Source organism: Seriola aureovittata, chromosome 11, assembly GCF_021018895.1.
Source record: "Seriola aureovittata isolate HTS-2021-v1 ecotype China chromosome 11, ASM2101889v1, whole genome shotgun sequence".
NCBI classification, from domain to species: Eukaryota; Metazoa; Chordata; class Actinopteri; order Carangiformes; family Carangidae; genus Seriola; species Seriola aureovittata.
This window is the reverse complement of record NC_079374.1, coordinates 17,625,191-17,645,230: the sequence shown is the minus strand read 5'-3', so window position 1 is coordinate 17,645,230 and position 20,040 is coordinate 17,625,191. Positions and strand designations below refer to the sequence as shown.

Genomic DNA, 20,040 nt, shown 5'->3' with positions numbered 1-20,040 from the left:
ATTTCAGTAATTCATTCCTAGCTTACTGCAAGGTCGTATTGTTTGGGTGAACTTTGTTTGCTGTGTGCTTTGAAAGAGTTACTGTTCTTGCAGTGTAACAGCAAAGCTGTGAAAACCACTTCCTCTTAACATTTTATCAGACTAGCAACCTACCAACAGGCTCATAATCTAAAGATCCTGGTACCTTTTTCCTTGATCACTCAGTCTGTATGAGAAATTGGTTTGGGCATAGTTCTCAGCAGTAGAGATGTTGATCTGTGGTTTTCTGAAGCTACTTTTCACATCCATCCTTGTCATTTCTCATGGAGACAAACCTGAATTGTTAAAACTAATATATGAACTTCAGTTCAGGGGTGATGGCTTGAAATACACAACAGTATGTCCAATGCATCAGCCTAGCTCCAGCTATATTATGAACACCTGGATTATTCTAGAGGGACATCTATTCCCACCAGAAAAATGAAAATCCTTATTCCTTAATTGTGCCAAAGTAAATCGACTTTAGGACATAAACATTAATATAAGGACTTTTTCCACAGAACGTGATAATTGTAAGTCAAGTCACAGGCTTTACATGCTCAGAAACTTTATTTCTCTTAATGATACCACCTCACTTTGATACCATGATACCACCGATTTAACTGGTACCATATGATCCAGAGTAGAGGGACTAATCAATGCGGTGAGGCGGTGTATTGTTTAATTGGTCTGTCAACTTTTGGTCTCTGGAGCATCAGCTTCTCATGGCTGAAAAAGGAGTGTTTCGACTTTTTTAACAACACCTGAAGGCAGCAAAGGAAGCTACTGGGTTGAATAACGGTACTGTGTGTGTGTGTGTGTGTGTGTGTGTGTGTGTGTGTGTGTGTGTGTGTGTGTGTGTGTGTGTGTGTGTCTGTGTGTGCGTGCGTGCGTGTGTGTGTGCGTGCGTGTGTGTGTGTGTGTGTGCGCTCGCGCGACGGAGGGGGAGGAGCCCGGGCTCCTCCGCTGTGATAACAGGCTGCTGCCTCCACTCTGTTATCTTCCGTTCCCCGCCGTCCGAGTTGCGGTTCTCCTCCGGACCTGTACCAGGATTTATTTATTTCATATGAAACTTCACTAAAAGCTGAAGTGCTTCTCCCATGGTGTCCCCGGGAGACCTCCCCAGCATTCACTCGACTTTACGGAAACTATCGGCGACCGTTTTGGGGTCTTGAAAAGCATGGAAACGTGGTTTTTGAATCACGTCCTCGGGCTGTCTCTGTCGGTCCTCCTGTTGGGTCTGCCGGGGGCCCTCGGGACAGGGACCCCCAGTAACAACAGCTCGGATCCCGAAACGGCAGGATTTTATTCTTCAACCGCCACAGATGAACCCAGTAACATGGAAAACAATGCAACTTCAACTTCATACTCCAGCGAGAGTTTATCACCATCACAGAAGAACCTCCTGCTCACACGCTCCGCGGAGACACACACTGCTACTGTGGGAAGCTTCGGTAAGATCACTGTCACCGAGGCCTGCAATGGCAAGTGTAACGTTACAGACAAAATGTTAGTCCAGTGTGCAGTCGTCCCCATCTATCCCGTGTGAGAATGGCTCTCCACTTTAAAGTAAAGGCTCTGTAAATGTAGACACGCTTCATTTTCATCCTGTTAAAATGATCAGTAGCTGGTTAGTACAGAAATACATCAGCAAAGCTCATCAATGATAACAGTGTATCAATATTTAGTGTGGGATAGCGATCATCTCTCAATTAAAAATTATTAATAAAAAAAAGCTATATGAAATCAATCTGCCAGTGTCTGCATGTCATAATGAATTCAGCTCATATGCATAGATGCAGTGCCACGAAACAAGTACAATGCTGTTTTTGTTTTGTTTGCGTCATTATAGAGCTGTAATTAATTATTTCCATTGTAGATGGTATTTATTATCTTCCTGATTGATCGATTAATTGCTTGGTCTGCAAATTATTGGTACTAATGGGAAAAATGCACATCATAATTTTACAAAGTCAGAGTTGACATTCAGACTGATTGACTGTTCAACTGTTCAAAACCCCCCATATTTACATTTGCGAAGCAGGGACCAGTGTTAATCGTTAATCACAATAATTTCAATAGATTAATTTTCCTTTACTAACACTAACACTGCTTCAGTTCTTTGTCAGTGCAAAAAGGGTTTTCAGGCTTATACTGTATGTTCACAACTGTGTTTCTAATATAGAGGAGAGTAAACTCACCTTAAGACATTTTACTTTGATTTTTGAAAATTAGCCACCACTTAAAACAGCAACAGTTAGCTTGGTCATTAAATGGGCTTAATCAGTTTTTCAGCTCAAACCCATTCACCTAGTTTGATGAAACCACTAACACTCAGTCAATCATGAATTTATCACTCCTATCATTATCTACAAATCCAATCTCACTTAACACTTAACCCGCTTTGCTCCTTTCCTGCTCAAGCTGAGCTGCTGCTGTTGCCACAGACAGTCTTGATGTTTGTTCAGCAGCTCATGCAGGTGATAAGGTGTATGGAGTCACAACAGTGTTGCATGGTTAGTCTTACTACATGTGCAGCAAGGGGGGCAGTGGGGTTCACAAGAGTCCACTGATAATCCAGGTAAAACCACAATGTTTTCCTTTATAATTATTCTGTGTACCAATCATAAGCAAGTTGAGGGGCATGAAGAGAAGCAGACATGTTAGAAAGAGACTGTGGTATTTTGACTTAATAGAGATGTTGCTCACACACAAAAAAACAACAACCTGCAGCTAAACTATTTTAGTACATTTAGTGCAGAGGGACGAGGGGAAACCACATCTGAACCACACACACATTTTCCCCTCACAACTCCAGAGCTTTGAATGGGATTTAAAGCCCAGTGTCCTGGGCACAATGTCCAATATCAACCATCAAGCTATAGGTGGAAAGCTTGTAAGTTGTTTAAGGTAGAAGCCATATTCACAGATAATGCCTGTGGTTTCAGGAGAACGTGTCTCATAACATCCCAACACCGTAGTGGTATAGTCTTGAAGCAATTAAGGAGAAAACCTCAGAGGAGTAAAGCGCTTTAATTGATGATGCATCTTTTAGGAGAGTCATTGTGGTCATACGTCAATAGGTTTTAGATTTTTGTGGGTTTTTTGAGACAGTTTTACGGCTCAAATATTTTGTAGCCTCAAAATTACAAAAATAGAATTGCTGTCAGATTCTTCTCTTATTATAAACATACTATTAGCATTATTAATATGCACTGGACTACTAATTCTACTATTCACCAGGTGGTCACCGTATAGAATACTGTATACCTGCCCTAAACATTAAAATAAAATTGTGCGAAAAAGTAGTTAAATCTATTATATTGAAATTAAAATGTCCCCAACTTGGCATCACTATAAACTTATCACATGCTGCACTCTTTTCATCAATGCATGCCTTAAACTTAAGGCACAGTCTGAACTTAGTTTAACATTAACAGTTTAACGTTTAACAGCGATGTCAGTGATAACTTATTTTCTTTCAGGCACGCTGCTGGGCATTATGAAGATGATTCATTTATTGGTCCAATGTGGGCTTGACTTGATTTTGGTCATTTCCATCAACACCCTGGTTGATTCATACAGTTACACACAGTCACTCTGGGGGCTGCCCAACACAAGTCCACTGAAACAATGTGAAGGCCAAATGCTTTGCTTAAAGGCGTAGAGGCTGCTGAGGAATGACAAGTGAAAATGATTCACTTTCCTCATTCAGGTCACAGTCATCTGGTGACAAGCCCACGAACTGAGCTGTGAAGCTCCAACCCAGCTCAACATTTGGTACCTGACGATAGTAGTAAAAGTCCTCAGCAACAAATGACCTATTTGGCCTGTTGGCTGTTAAATTTCACACCACTGCTGTGTCATACTATCGCCTATGCTCATTATAATGCTGAACATGCTGCATATACCCAAATTAACATGCAAGCCACGGCGTTTCTAAAGTGTAACAGATGTGAAAAACCACAGTGACAACTGTGTTAACAGTTGAGAGCTGAGCGATAAACAGCAGAGAATCTGGGAGTGTCCTTCACTTGTTGCCAACACCACGTTCCAGTCTGAGTTTTGCTGCCCGGACTGGATCCAGAGAGAGAAAATGAAATAATGAGAGAGACACATGCAGAGGAAGTGAGAGAGAAAAATAGAGTCTGGTGGCCCAGTTCTCCCCATAGACTCCCAGCAGACAAGCTGTTATGCAGTTGAACTCTCCCCTCCATTGGTTTTGGATGAACTGTGTGTTGGCTGTCAGGATGCTGTCCAGCACCGATGCTCATCCACAGAGTGGTGTTGTTCCAGTCCTGGCCTGCTGGAGACCAGCCAGTTAGCAGGCTGTCAGACAGCACAGCATCAGGGACAGGCAGAGACAAAAAAACCTTTTAGTGTGGAGAAAGACCTCACACCCACACACACACACACACACACACACACACACACACACACACACACACACACACACACACACACACACACACACACGCACACACACACACGCACAAACACACACAAACACACAAACGCACACACAAACACACACAAACACACACACACACACACACACACACACACAGACTTCTCCTATCGCGTTCTCACTAGTTATGTTATCTAAAGCTGCACTTACTAATATCTTTATGTCAACAATGTATCATATGACTTTCTGTAATATGAAATGCTTGTAGCGACGAACCCACTGATAATTGTCAATTAATTAATAATTCTTATTTCTGCAGTTCCCTCAGCTCCACAGAGTTCTAGAATCTTTCAGCTCATTGCTTTGGTTTTACGGCCACAACTCTACTGTAGATTCACTCTCACTGTTCTCATCATCCTTGTTTCAAGTTGCAGCATGTAGCTTTTTCTTTAACAAAAAGTTAGATAAACCCTCTGTACGCTACCTGCTTGGCACCAAACAGTGGGCGGACAAAGTTATGAAATAGCTTGTAAGCATAGTGCAACATTTAGAAGCTAAAAAACAAGATATTTTACGAAGGATTTGGTGGATACCAAAACAGAGCTAAAAGGAGAGTAAATATTGGCCTTAAAATTAGTCATATGGCCATAAACATGACTCCAAATGATAGCTTAAGTTACCTCTGCTGAAGGTGTAAATAGGCAACAGTATGCAAAGTCATTCAACATAATCAATTTAAAAAGTGATAGCATATGTCAGTGTTGTGTTTTCAGTTTGTTCGTCTCCCCCCAAGTGAAAAAAAAAAAATCAATGCAGTTTTAAAATAATGAGTTAAAAACAATTAAACTCATGGCCTAAGATTAATGCCATCTAACTGACTGATTCTAGCTGGGCACCTTTGTTGCATTTCGCCCCCCTGGCTCTCTCAAGTCTATCTCTACTGTCAAATGTCAAAAGGCAAAATACCAACAAAAATATGTCTGAAGCAACAATCCCTACTCTGTAACATCATTCTTTTCTTAACATTTCACTTCTGGTACTGTGTACGTAGTTTATATGACAACAATTGTGAGCCAGACTGAAAAAAAAAAAACACTCCACAAACAATGAACATGAATACACGCCTAGATCCATGGTGACAGTTTTCTGCCAGTGCCTTGTGCTCACTCAGCTTTAGGAAGGAAATGGCTGATTCCCAGCGGAGACCGTCACCACCATATTTAGGACTTAAAGCCTTTGTTAGAGTAGGCGAGCCCGGCTGCCAGTTGTTCTCCACCCAAAATTATTGCCCCTGCTGCAAGCTGCAGCACTTCTTACAGCATCTTCCCAGTTTCTGCAGGCTGAACAGGCCCGACACTCTGGTGAGCACCCTCTGGTGGCCACAGCATAATGGAAGTCAAGTACAATATGTTGACAGAAAAAACAGCCAGAAGATGAATATTGGTTTCAACCTGTCTTGTTTGAAAAATTGCCTGTCAGCTTAGTTGTCAAGGAGACCCTGATTCAATTATTAGAAGTGTGGATGCCTGGTACTGGCATTCCAATACTAGAGGAAGGGAAGACAAAAAGTCTATTTCACTAAAAGTTAAAGCAAAACTGAAGGATGTCTGATTTCTTGATTGTGGAATTATCATTATACTGTGTAGGGCTGCAGGTAGCAATTATTGTCAGTGGTTATGTGTTTTTTTTTATTGTGTTGTGTTAAGTAAAACAATTTTATACTATGTGACAACAGAAAGCATCAAATCATCACAGTTGAGAAGCTGGAAGCAGCAAATTCCATTTTGCTTGATTAATAATTGACTAAAACAATTTTTAAAGGATTTTGTGTCAGTTGCCTAATCAATAAATTGACAAATTTTCCAGTACTTATACTGTGAGATGAATGTTTGAATGTGAATGTTAGTAATTAATCATACGATACATTATTTTCTTTTTCCACAGACACTGAGCAGACACAAACCTTCACAGAAAAAAGCAATGGATCACTAGAGACTACCAGTCTGTCTACTGAGCCGCTCACATCCACCCTTGTTGTAGCCACCACCGAGGCCAGTAGCAGCAGCAGCAGCAGCATCAGTAGCAGCAGCAGCATCAGCAGCAGCAGCAGCAGCAGCATCAGCAGCAGCAGCAGCAGCATCAGTAGCAGCAGCAGCAGCAGCAGCAGCGGCATCAGCAGCATCAACAGCAGCAGCGGCAGCAGCGGCAGCAGCGGCAGCAGCGGCAGCAGCGGCAGCAGCGGCAGCAGCAGCACTAGCAGCATAAGCAGCAGCAGCAGCAGCAGCAGCAGCAGCAGCAGCAGCAGCGGCGGCAGCAGCAGCACTAGCAGCGTAAGCAGCAGCAGCAGGGACTGGAAGGAATTTGTTAACACAGACCAGGTGCCAGATGTCTCCCATCCTGTGTCCTGGGAGGCCAGGTCCTGGATGTTGACAGAGGACGCGAGGCTTCCCCAGGACAGTCCAGACAGCACTCTGTGGCTGGGAGACGCCACAGCCTTGGCGTCGCAGACAGACGTTCACACCGACAGCACCTACACTTCCACCACCATCAGCCGAGCCGGGGAGAGGACCCTGCTATCTGTCACCTCCTCCTCAAGCAACAGCACCTCCTCTGCATTTACAGAGGAATCCAACTCTCATCAGCCCCCCTCCACCTGGGGTATCCCTGCTAGGGCTACAGGGACTGAGGACTACACCCACAGTGCTCCATCAACAAGGACTGACAGCAGGGACACAACAGACCAGCACATGACCAACTCCTTCAAGGGGATGTTTCCAGAGACTGGGAGCCCGGGGGGGTCCACAGGAACCCAGAGTTTAACTGGACCACCTAATGCCACGCAGTATCAACATACCTCAGCGTCTGAGGAGACCTCTGACTCGACACCACCTCTCAGAGTGACGGAGCTCAGCACTGAACAATCTGAAGTGTTGGTTTCTTCCACACCTCCTGTCACCTCAGCTGCAAGAGGTACTACCAACATCTCAGGGACAGACCTGGACGCAGTTTCCGATGTTGGAACCTCCACCGAGTCTTCCACTGCAGGCCACAGCTCCAGCACTCAGAACCAAGAGGGCACCGAGGGGCTGTCATCCCAGACCAGAGAGGAAAGCACAGACTTGGGTCTGACCACAGCGCCCCCTACAGTCAGTAGCAATACATCTGAAATGGACAACTTTCTGACAGACACTCCAGTGCTGGTCACTGAGCTCTTCCTCACCACCACACCTGTTCCTGTTACAGAAAGGTACATTGTATTGTTTATTAAATTTTGTGCTTTATTAATGGTTAAATTAATGGTTCAAGGACAGATACTTGGCTGTTGCAAAGGCACAGCAACAGAGAGTTGGATTTGTCAATATTGTTATTTAATGTTATCTTTTTTTAAAAATATATTTTACAGTAGAAAACATGATTTTGACAGAAATATACAGCTCTATTATAAATACAACATGTTTCTGACAGATTTAATAAGCTTCCATCATTGCCTTCACAACGCTGAGTGATCCTGAGGTGAACCGACCAAAGTTGTAAAGATGAAAATGATTCTTATCTTTACTTTTCAGTTCTTGTCAGAAGTCTGTGAGAGACTTGACTGGTTTATTTTCTCTTTAACAGCTCACAGATAACTGAGAAAGAAACTTTCAAAGCCACTGCCTCCACCACCACCACCCCCACCACCACCACCCCCACCACCACCACCACCACCACCACCCCCACCACCACCCCCACCACCACAACCACCCCTCCTCCACCCGTAACCTGGTCCTCCAGGTTCAGCAGCACCACCACCAGCAGCTCGACTTCAGAGTTACATACCGAGGCCACCTTCCCATACACTACACCCTCCACCACAGCCTCCACTCCGGCCCTGCAGACCTCTACAGTGCACCCAACTCACCATGTGTCACCAAGCCAAACCCAGGGCCCCTCAACCAGAATTGCCAACCCCACAACCCTTCAGACAGAAACAAGCACTGGCTCTGTGGGAGTTTCCACATCTCCTAGCCGGTACATCACCACCACCGACACCCACAGCACCCCGACCAGGAGTACAGAAGTTCTGCACACCACCGGGAAACAGACAGACAGGGGAACCACAGAGCTTGTAGTAACAACATCACCCACTGACATCCAGCCCACTAAAGCATCACCACCACCACCAAGTGAGTTCACACTTTCCTTTCACTGTATATAGCAATCTTTGACATGCAGCTTTCAAAACAAGAATGTGTCTTGTGACTATTGCTGTTCATGCTCACTAATACCTTCTTTTAAAAAGACTTTTATGTTCTGTATCATTCACTGACAGACACAGAACTGTGAAAGCTGAACTCAGTGTAAATGCAAAACTCAGATGCACAAATGTGGACTATCATTTTCTTTCATTGGGCTTTATAAGGTATAAAGTTATTGAGAATTCACAAAAATGAATTCGTAGAATAGTGGATTGTAATCTATGGGACTTTCAAATCATTTAGGCAGATTATATCTTTAGTTGATGTCTTGCATAATGAGTGGGATAATGTCTAAGAATGATCTGAACTTTTAAGCTCCAAAGCATCTAAATTAAAGTTCAGCGCCTCAGTTTTTCAGTATTTATATGCTTTATTTTATAGAAGAATGAAGTCAAACACATGCTACATTTTTCAAATTACCAGAGATCTGTTTGTCTCTGGATTGCAGAAGGTTCTACCTTGTAGTTGATAAATTTTCAAGTAATTGTGGGAAATCCTCCAATTTGTAAATTGAAATGATGCTGATTATGCCTCAGTTATCGTTGTACTTGATTGTATGAGTGCAGTACTCGGAACAAAGCAGAAAAAATCGCATCTATCACAAAAACTGGAAAGGACTGAAATTAGGTCAGGTGTGAAAATGTGCTTAATAAACAGTTACATAATGATGATGATGAGAAACCACCTAACTTTTATATGAGTTCATAGTAAAACGCCTGCTCTCCTGTCTGAACTCCAGGAAACCCTTGTGTGTCAAACCCTTGTATGAACGGCGGGATGTGTGTGAGCTATGAAGGGCATCAGTAGACCTGTCACTGTCAGCAGAAACTGACAGAACTGCAACCAGGATGAGCTTCTGTTTGATAACTGCACTGTCAATATGCATGCTTCTGTACCTCAAGTTTGGTGTTTCAATGTGTTGCATACTGAGTGATCGTGCCGAAGGTTAAGATTAGGTTTGAGGTTTATGGATTCAGTAACGGCCCTTTTAAATGTAAGATTGTAATAACCTTTATGTACTGTGTGTCCAGTTATTGATGAATGTATGAGGGACCCCTGCCCACCTTGCTCCAGGTGCGTGAACACACGAGGCTCCTTCAGCTGTGAATGCCCGCTCGGCTACGACCTCGAGGAGGGACGCAACTGCACCAGAGGTAAGATCCCTGTATATATAAATATAACATAATTATTATTTTTCTAGTTGAGTTGTTTTCTCAAAGGCCTTATTGTAATTTTTTTCCCTACCACAGCAAAGACATTTCTGGGAATTTTCAGTGTTAACAGACCGCCACATGACCCTGTTACCTTCAAGAGCACCACCACGCATGAGATCCAGAGAGAGATTATTCAGCTGGTGAGAGCCGGTCCACATCGCTGCATCTACTCTGCTCCATTCTGAGAAAACAATTCTTAGGCTTATATGTATTATATCTTATACACCCTACCTTCCTGTCTTCACTGCAGCTCAATGCCTCATTGTCAGTCCTTCAAGGTTACAGCCGCTCAACTCTGAGTAAGAAGTACGTTCTTGCTGTCACTATCTAATCACTAAACCATTCCATTAATGTACTTTCGCAGTATTTTGTTGATATATTTTCAAAATCACAAAAGCAACACATAGTTATATGAGACAAAAGCTCATTTCTTTGTGTCAGAATTGCAATATATTAGAGTAAATGATGCAACATAGATATTTTGTCATTGTTGACCTCTGTACTGACAGTTTGAACTTCTCCCCACAGAGATGAGGACGGGTTGCGTATCTTAGTTATCAACATGTTTTCCATCTCCAGTGATGTGACGAGTGCAGAAGTCTACAACAGCATCAAGATGTCCCTCAGCAACTGCAGCTCCTCGGTGGCCCACTGCCGAATGGTCCTGCACCACCAGCTCACTTATCGCGGTAAATATGATAGCCATGGGCCACATTGTAATCAACATAATCGTGCTCATTTCTTTCAAATTTAATACAGTTTTTGACTAAATGTCCTATAAACATAATTGAGGGGTCACTATCAAAAGTAAATAATATTTTTACAGCCACTTAAAGGCAGAATGTAGCTGTAAATACTCTCATGTGAAATGTACCATGATACATTTGTGAAAATATTACACAGGAATCCTCTAATCACATCAAAGGACAACAGTGCGATACTATAAAATACTTTATTATGCAGTAAGATTTCTATGAGCTCACATGTATGATGGTTGGTTTGAACCCGAACGGTAGATTAATAAATTCTGACCTGATGGTGAATTGAGGGAAACAAATGTTTTCTAACCTCTTGGACTTCTTGTGTTATCCAGGTCAGGATCAGTGTCCTGTCTTTTTACTTTGGTGACTAATTCTGTCCACACTGTGTTCCAGGGGAGAGTCTGTGTGTGGCTAAGAAGACTCAGTGTGATACAGAGCGCTCCACCTGCACAGACAGCAGTGGCACAGCCTACTGCCAGTGTCTTCAAGGATACTACAAACACAATCCTGAAGACTTGTCCTGCCTAGGTAAGCTCTTTCTCTCTTTTTGTTTCCGCTGAGACACAAAGCCTATCAAATCTATCCAGCTACCTAGTGTGAGCGCAAAATACAGGAATGACCAAAAGTAATCAAAATAATAAACCAGATATCGTTTGTTATACTTTAAAACAAGGTGACAGTCAAGTAAGCTTTTCCGTGCTGACTGAAAGACATGCAAATTTTTCTAAATTTCACATGAAATTCATCCAAATTAAGAACACTGAATAATAGAGCAACAGTTTTGGCGTTTTAATTGCTTCTAAACTGTGAAATCGGAACTTCTCTGAGCAAAATGTTTTGTTACAGAATGTGGGGATGGCTACAAGCTGGAAAATGGCACCTGTGTTCCGTAAGTTCAACTTTCAATTTTCAATTTTCTTTTCCTTTCAGTATCAATCAGGTGACACTGAAAGATTTAAGATCACTTTCTCACTGCAGATTCTGTCTCTTCTTTTCAGGTGTATGTTTGGTTTTGGAGGATTCAACTGTGCAAATTGTAAGTGACTGTAAAAATCCTTAATAGACCAATATTAATCAGCTTTAATGGGGAGATTCAATTATTTCCTGTTGTGATCTTTAAATGTGTTTTTTAAGTGTTGTATTTAATACATTGATATTTGATGTTACAGTTTACAAGCTGATTGCAGTCGTGGTTGCACCTGCAGGGGGCGCCCTGCTCCTCATCCTCATCATCGCTCTCATTGTCACCTGCTGCAAGTAAGACTGCTGATATTGATAGCATAAAACACTTTCTTCATTTTGCTATTTATTTCAACTGACAATGTCTTTATACCAGTATACTCTACCTCCCTCTACCTTGTTTCAAGTTGATGATTGAAAAATACAGAAACAAGTAATCCTGGACAATTGCGATAATTTGTTGGCAGAATATTTACTTAAAAAAAAAAACATTTTCTCACTATGGATGGTTTATTGAAGAAAACTGTTTTGGTAAACTGCTTAACTTTTTTTAAATGTTTGGTCTCCCAGGAAAGATAAGAATGACATCAACAAGATCATCTTCAAGAGTGGAGACCTGCAGATGTCCCCTTATGCAGACTTCCCAAAAAATAACCGAATATCCATGGAGTGGGGCAGAGAGACCATAGAGATGCAAGAGAACGGCAGCACCAAGAACCTGCTGCAGATGACTGACATTTACTACTCTGTAAGGAGACATATAACACACCTCTTATTTGTCTACCTTTCCTAGGTTTGTCTGTCATGCATCAAGTTTGGGTTTAGTTTTTGTGTGTTTAGATTCAACTGATAAATCACCATGCTAGATAAGAGGAAACATTAAAAGCATGTTGCATTAATTTTCTCTCTCTCTCTCTCTCTCTCTCTCTCTCTGCTTATTCCCTCAGCCTGCGTTACGTAACTCAGACCTAGACAGAAATGGTCTGTATCCATTCACAGGTCTGCCGGGCTCTCGCCACTCATGCATTTACCCTGCCCAGTGGAACCCCTCCTTCATTAGTGACGATTCACGAAGACGAGACTACTTCTAACTGCCCCACCTTGAACACACATGTGCGCACGCACACACACACACACACACACACACACACACACCACACACACACACACAGACACACACACCCACACACACACACACACACACACACACACACACACACACACACACACATACTGAAACTTACCATCACTTATACCGACAATTGTGATGTGTCATGATGGTTTACAGTCACAGTGACAATGCTAATGTGTGAGCCTCACTGTCTTTGAAAAACCCATTTGAACATATACATTCAGGGCTTCACAATAATGATGTAAATTTTTGTGTATTCCTGTGTGCGTGTGTCTATGCGGGTCTGCATTTTATGTAAGTACACATTTTTGCAAGTAAAATGTGTACTTGTGTGACTATTTCAATACTTTTGCATAATATACTTCACTTACTTCAACTCACATGTACTTTACATTGCCACTGTGGTGTTAAAGATTGTGTAATGTGTTTTTCCTGCCTTCCAGGCAGCCACTGATTCTCATTTGCTTCACTGTATGATGAAAAACCATTTGCAGACACTTGAAACGTGCTTAAGGTTGGTCATTCATTACAGTAAATATGCCTACACACAGTGCAGATTACCTTGAAAAAAAACTGCATTGCATTAATGCTTAATGATAGATAAAAGCAGAAAAGATTGTGTTCACCCACTGTGCTCACAGAAATGAATGTGACATACTGGCTGCCTGGAATGTGTGAAAACACATTTGGATACAAAAAAAAACAACAGTAATGTAAACTACATGTGATGTGTAGCAACTAGATTAGGACATGCAAAAACATTGATACTGTGTGCTCTGTTAAGTGCTGAAATATGAATATGTGTGTGCCACTGCTGTGATTTGGAAATATGACAATAACAAACCACTGAAGGTTGCACAGAGTTCAGTTTTACACCCAACGTAAACTGAGGAACAACTTTGTAATCTCACGCCAACGTTTATTTATTCCCTGTATGTCTAAATCCTTGACATGTAGCATCATAAATATCTCACTCATACACACTGACAGACTTTAGAGGGATAAACCTGTGGCTTTAAATGTGTGTGTGCATGCATGCATGTATGTGTGTGTGTGTCTGTGTGTGTGTGAGAGAGAGAGAGAGAGAGAGAGAGCAACCAAGTGTGTAAGTCTTGGTATTTGTGAGAAGTGTGTGAGGAATAATTATCTGTATACCAGATTGATCATAACTGTCAACGAGTGTTTGAATGTAAAGATGTATCATAATTAGCTATTTCTGATACGGAGAGTTATTTTTATGTGAGTATTTTCTTCCTTTGTGTTATGATCGGTTTATTCTGGCGTTTTAGTCAGACGTGCTTATTTAAATAAAAATATTGCACAGTATTTTGTCTCTGACTAAATCATCTTTGATTTTTTTTTTTGTCATGGAGATAGCTCAATTGTCACTGCAGGTATGAAATGGTGGTAATATACTCAGGTGGTCAAGTTATCATATCCCATATGTTATGAAGAATGCAGTTGAAAGCAACAAGAAGAGACTAATATGTGGATCTTGTCTTAAAATTGAATTTTGTCAAACCATGTTTTGAAAAGATATGAAACTACACTGAGTACAGGGTAGGATATCTAAAGCTTCAGTAAGGACTGGCATTCATATCTTATTTAATTTCATATTTTACTATTAAATCCCAGTCATAGCAGTCTGTACTTAGAGCTGGATATTATGGCACTGGAGGACTTGTTGAATACTTAGGTAACTACCTGAAAGCTCTGGCTGTTACATTACAGACAGTGTGGTTACTCAAGCCTGGCTTGAAATTTCGATGCCTTTTGTGTTTTGTGTCTCTTCTGGTATTTTGTTGCAGTTTGTTCCAAACACAGGAAATGAAAAAAAGAATCCTTCATTTGTACAAAGACAAAATATGTTCTATGTTCATATATTTCCTCCTTTGTGGATAAAGTTCTTTACATGAACTCTACATGGTCCACTGAAGTTGGTTTCCTGTAGGTTGACGTACAATCCCTGGTTAAGCAACATTTGCCTCACCACTTCATTTGGATACTTTGAGGACCCATGCAATGGAAAAGTTTACCTAAAAAGAAAAGATTAATACATGTCTATACGATCTGTCTGGTGTCCTCTTAAATGTATAGTACTTATAGTTAAATCTAAATTGAATGAGTCTGAATCTAAAGCGTGACATAAAAAGGCCATTGTTCTAATGAAAATGTAAATCATTCAGAATGCTGTTGTTTCTTATGTTATGTTGGTTTTTGTTTTTTTGTTTTTTTGTTTTTTCTTAGAGCATAGGGGATTTACACAGAAGGCATTGTAACATGTGGCAGCAGGAAAAACACAGTAGTAAAATTTAATGATGCCTGAATTCCTTTCCGGGTGCTGATGTTATAAAAACTGCAATTGTGCTTTTCTTACAAGCAGCCTTTAAAGACACTTCTGGGATATCTTGTCTGGTGCTCAATTATTTACTGTGCGTCTTTGCCTTTAATGTATTGTGTGTTCAAGCAAAGGAGAAGCTTTGAAATGTTCATCATATTGTGGGTGGTTGTGCTACTACTTTATGTATAGCAGCACGACGTGTTATGTTTGGCTGAACTTCTTCTACTACATCCAGATTGTCCCTGCAAATCGAGCTCTTTCGATCTGGGTAAAGAGGAACATCAGGTCTTTCATCTACGTGGCTTTGCTTCTCGATGGGACCCTTTTTTTGTTCAATAGTGTCATGAATATTCCAGATGTATTCAGTGGCTTCACTTGCATTAACGGTACAGGGTATGCACATAGACCTGATGAAGTGTACTTCTCAAGCCAAGTTTGTTTCTTCATCATCAACGTGCATATCCTGATCTGTCTGTGTATCATGACAGTTTCTAGCTTTTCCACAGCCCACTACCTATTTAGACACATGAGGAACGTGGCGCAGAGTGGCAGCTGCTTCTACACACCGAGGATTCAAAGACAGATGAGAGTCACCATCACTGGGATCTCTCAAGGAGTGTTCTACTTCCTCTATGACACTTTCCATCTCTTAGATTCTTTCGCCTACATGTTCGCCCCAGACTTTTACTTCAGTTATTCTGTCTCCTTCACCGTCACCTCACTGTTCATATCAGGCAACACTATCAACCTGGGAATCGGTCAGTTTATATTCAGGCAAAGGGTGGCTGCTGTTTGGAGGGCTCTCAAAGCACTGTGTATTGTTGCCATAGTGACAGATAATATTAAACTGCACTCTGGCCAGGTGACATCAGGTGAAATAGCTAATACTTTAACTGTTAATGGCCAAATGAGGTTGTGATTATTTGGTGTGTGACAGTCGTTTTGGGTGAAATAATTTCTATACAGTGTGAGGTTTAGTTGTATCAAATGTTATGGTTTATTCAATTTACAAAATTCACATCCCTGTTTCATCCAGTAGGTTGTTTTATGACAAAACACGGCAATAACAGGTTAACTTCATGCTGGGAAACCCATAGTGTTCATGCATGTAATGACTGATTGAATAGAGGTCTGTGCAACCATATCATTAAGGGGGCACTCCACCAATTTCACACTTGACGTTCAGTTTACTCATCATAAGGAGTTACAGTTTTCTGTCCTCTTTATCGCTGCAGGAGTTTTCCAAAGTTTGAAAAAATAACCCTGATGACATAGTTAAGATTCAACATTTTGAACAGAGTCTGCATTACAGACATGAGTTGTGGGGTTTGAAGTGGACATATAAGAGGCAGTGGTGTCTTATGAAACATCCTTGTTGCATTATGGGATGTAGAATCCTGAGTTTTGGGAGCGTGACACATACTAATGAAAGTCAGGATATCTCATCCTCTGCAGCATCAATTCTGACCATTCTTTTTTTTTTTTATCCGTCTCCCGTGACTTCCCCAACTCTATTGCTAGAATGCCTCTTCAAGCAACTGTACATTTTACTGAATCAGAACAGTACAATCGCACAATTTCATTGTGATTTCATAGTAACATGCTTTATTTTCATATTTTTATTTGTGTTGCAAATGCATCAGATTTGCTACATTGCGCAGAGTTGTAGTACCTCACAGTGTTGAAATCTGAACACTATAAGGGAAGAAGACACTGGAACAGAAAATAAAATGAAGATGGATGAAAAGGGATTTTCAGCACATCTTCTCGCAATGTGCAGCTGAATCAGGTGCTTTTCAGACCAAGGACTTCAGAGGGGAAAAAGAATGGGAGCACAATGCACATAGTTATCACTTGATCTGCATCCTTTCATAGTGCAAACAGACCAACGTCTCAGCACTACTTTGTCTTCATCAGAGTGAAAAATGAGAATGGACTTTTCAACCTGTGGTCTACAAGATTTACTGCATTTGGCTTGTTGAGAGAATATAGTTTGTTTGACGTTGGTGTCGTGCTTTTGATCGTCTTACTTGAACTAATCTTTGTTTTTGATGGTTTCAGTCACAATTACACAATGTATCATGACTTGATATATACCTTCAGGTGAATTGCATATCATTGCATATTTATAAATCTACATGACTGCAGGCTGCCCCTGAAACTTGGAATATTACTGTACCTGTTCATATTTTAAAGGTCAAGCTGAATGTAGCTTTGCTTTTGCATGAACACAATTTATAACCATAACTTCTGGAGTAGCTACGGTCAAACCAAGAACACTCTGAAAATACAAATACAAACCATAGCAATGTATTTGTTAGCTGTACTTTTTATCCATTCATTTAACTATTTTCTTTTTTTCAAATGAGCTGCATAATTTAAACCATTTTTGTCTTTACTTAGACAATATACTGTATGTGAACTGTAGCTTTAATATATAATGTGTTCATTGAAGAAGTTACAATTGTTGACAAATACTGTACACAAATAAACACTTTAACGTCATAAAATTTTATTTAATAATTAATTTTATATTTTTAAATGTTTTATATAATGCTTTTTGAGGGGGGTTCAAGTAAAGTGTCAGTACAGTGTCTTCAATAAATTACATTCATACATTTCATTCATATTTCCACAAGCTACGTGACACAGATCTCTCGCTGTTCATTCATCATGTCATGTTTATTGTGACAAATTCTCCAACTTACAAATGCTTAAAATTGTTCCCTTCATGATCTTCATGTTCTATCCAACTGTTGTGTTAGATTTCTAAACTTCAATAATTCTGCTTGGAGAACTCATTTGTACACACAACCACAAGTAGCCCTGTAAAAAAAAAAAATGAATACATGAAGATAAAACATTAACAGTAATATGTTTTATTTTCATATTCCAATTTGCATATGATGCAAAATACCTCGCATTTATTTCAGTGCACAGAGTTTGAGTGCCTCACTTACTTGTATGAGCACTACAAGGATGGAAGATACAAAAACGGAAACAACAAACAGAATGAAGATGGACTATCACACATATGTCCTAATTAATGGACCTCTTGTTGTTCTCAACATCATGACTAATGCATTTTACTTCTTTTGCATGGTCTGTCCACTTCATGCAGAAAGGATCAAGCAACCTCTGAAGTTTCTCCTGTGGTCCTTGATTTGCTGCACAATTGCTTACTTGATGTCAATCACTGTGATGTTCTTTTCTGAACTACTACCTGAAAACTCTAAGGTCTCTCAAATCTTAGGTTTGGTGGCACTCTGCACTTTGAGCATTAGTTTGACCTCCTCTGTCTGGCTTAACCTCTTCTTCTACACCCAGATTGTACCAGCACAGCGAGCGTTCTTTGTCTGGATTAAGAAGAATATCAAACCCATAATCTACTGCATTTGCCTTGTTGAGAGAACATTCTATTTGTTTGGGTGTATTGTCATGTTCTTAAATGATATTTCCCTCAATGGCTTTGGATTCAGTAACAATTTCACAACACATCATGACATACTTATGTCTGTGGGACATCACTCGAAATGGCTGGCATATATGTATATCATTTGGGATTATGTAGTGGAGGCCTACTTCTTAATCTGTCTGGGTGTTATGGTGATGTTCAATGGTTCTACTGTAGTCTACTTGTCCAGACACATGGGTCGTATGGTAGCATATGGACATCCACTCTCCTGTCCCCGGTTCAGTGGTCAGGTGAGGGTCACTGTCACTGGCATCCTGCAGGGAGTCTTGTATGTGTTCTGTAACATGTTCATCTTTTTTTCTCGGCACTCTCCCTCTTCATCCAGCAATTCATATATCCAGTTCACTGTCATCAACTTGTACATGTCAGGCACCACGTTCAACCTGGGAGCTGGTCTGGCTGTATTCAGGCGGAGAGCAACAGACATCTGGATCAGAGTAACTCAGTGGTGCAAAACACCACTGCAACAACAACAACACAACAAGGAGGATGATACTGAAGCTCAAACCTGAAGACCTGGAGTTTGGTGGCATAAAATCTATATGAATGCAAGCTGCCCCTGAAGTATGTAAGCCCATACCAGTATGTCAAATCAAATCAGGAATTCTATGGGTTTATTAATCAAAGTACTTTTCTAAAATTCATTTTCAAAATTTATTGTTATTCATTTAGTAATGTATTTGTTAGTAGTACTTTGTAGGTCAAAGTGTTTCTTTACATTTTTACTTTTTTTTGGCAACAAATGCAGAAATGTAGGTCCTATTCACAGCTCTGATGTATATGAGAAGTTATACAGTACTGTAATCAGGCACAATTTTGACACACTTTTCTTTCTTGTTTTAATTTGATGCCACTTCATACTTCCAATTCACTATATTCAGAGGGAAATATTGAACTTAATGTTGTTATCTTACAATTGAATATACAAAACTAATAAAACATGTTTTTGTTATAGACTAAACTGCCTAACATTGTATAGAATAGTTCATATTAGCTCCATCTTGACAAAATACAAAAGTAAAATATACTACAAGATGAATGTATCAAGGATAATAATCATATAATTGTAAATATAATAACACTAACAGGAGCATTTTCTGCATTGAGTGCTTTTACTTTTGATACTTTGAATGCATTTTGTTTTGCTTAAGTGACATTTTCAATTTAGGACTACTGTCCACTACTGTTGATTTGCAAAGATTCAGGATTCAGTGGCAACACATCAAGAATGATAACAATACTTTTCTGTCATTGATTTGACCTTTGACTGATTTGACTTCATGATCTGTAAATTCAGATTAAACACACACAAATTATTTATGAAATGTAAATGTGTTTCGCTAATTATCTTTGTCACATCTGACTGCAGATGTGTCAGAGCCACTTGAACTCAAATTCAGGTCATACTTTGCTGTTGAAACTTTAATCTCACATTTTTCCTGCTACATTTTTAGTTTTCAAATACCATGTCAGAGGCTCACATTACAGGGGTT

The 20,040-nt window shown here is 40.4% G+C and overlaps 3 protein-coding genes across 3 annotated transcripts; all 3 read left to right on the top strand.

Moving 5' to 3' along the window:
• Positions 1 to 1,035: 1,035 nt before the first annotated feature.
• On the top strand, positions 1,036 to 14,057 carry heg1 (heart development protein with EGF-like domains 1). The gene is made up of 13 exons (XM_056390073.1): positions 1,036 to 1,472; positions 6,371 to 7,673; positions 8,045 to 8,592; positions 9,696 to 9,818; positions 9,915 to 10,018; positions 10,129 to 10,184; positions 10,407 to 10,567; positions 11,033 to 11,167; positions 11,486 to 11,528; positions 11,638 to 11,675; positions 11,809 to 11,896; positions 12,170 to 12,347; positions 12,547 to 14,057. The coding sequence occupies exons 1-13, from the start codon at positions 1,199 to 1,201 to the stop codon at positions 12,688 to 12,690; spliced, it is 3,195 nt and encodes a 1,064-aa protein (XP_056246048.1). The 5' UTR covers positions 1,036 to 1,198; the 3' UTR covers positions 12,691 to 14,057.
• A 1,196-nt stretch (positions 14,058 to 15,253) lies between these two features.
• Positions 15,254 to 15,991, top strand: LOC130177665 (taste receptor type 2 member 8-like). The gene has a single exon (XM_056389573.1). It carries the CDS (start codon positions 15,254 to 15,256, stop codon positions 15,989 to 15,991), a length of 738 nt encoding a protein of 245 aa, XP_056245548.1.
• A 1,662-nt stretch (positions 15,992 to 17,653) lies between these two features.
• Positions 17,654 to 19,059, top strand: LOC130177664 (uncharacterized). The gene has a single exon (XM_056389572.1). The coding sequence runs from the start codon at positions 18,037 to 18,039 to the stop codon at positions 19,057 to 19,059; it is 1,023 nt and encodes a 340-aa protein (XP_056245547.1). The 5' UTR covers positions 17,654 to 18,036.
• Positions 19,060 to 20,040: the final 981 nt, after the last annotated feature.

Coding starts and splice junctions, on each gene's coding strand:
- heg1 (XM_056390073.1), top strand. CDS start 1,199: ATGGAAACGTGGTTTTTGAATCACGTCCTCGGGCTGTCTCTGTCGGTC. Junction 1,473..6,370: donor TGCTACTGTGGGAAGCTTCG/GTAAGATCACTG, acceptor CTTTTTCCACAG/ACACTGAGCAGACACAAACC. Junction 11,676..11,808: donor AGGATTCAACTGTGCAAATT/GTAAGTGACTGT, acceptor TTGATGTTACAG/TTTACAAGCTGATTGCAGTC.
- LOC130177665 (XM_056389573.1), top strand. CDS start 15,254: ATGTATAGCAGCACGACGTGTTATGTTTGGCTGAACTTCTTCTACTAC.
- LOC130177664 (XM_056389572.1), top strand. CDS start 18,037: ATGAGCACTACAAGGATGGAAGATACAAAAACGGAAACAACAAACAGA.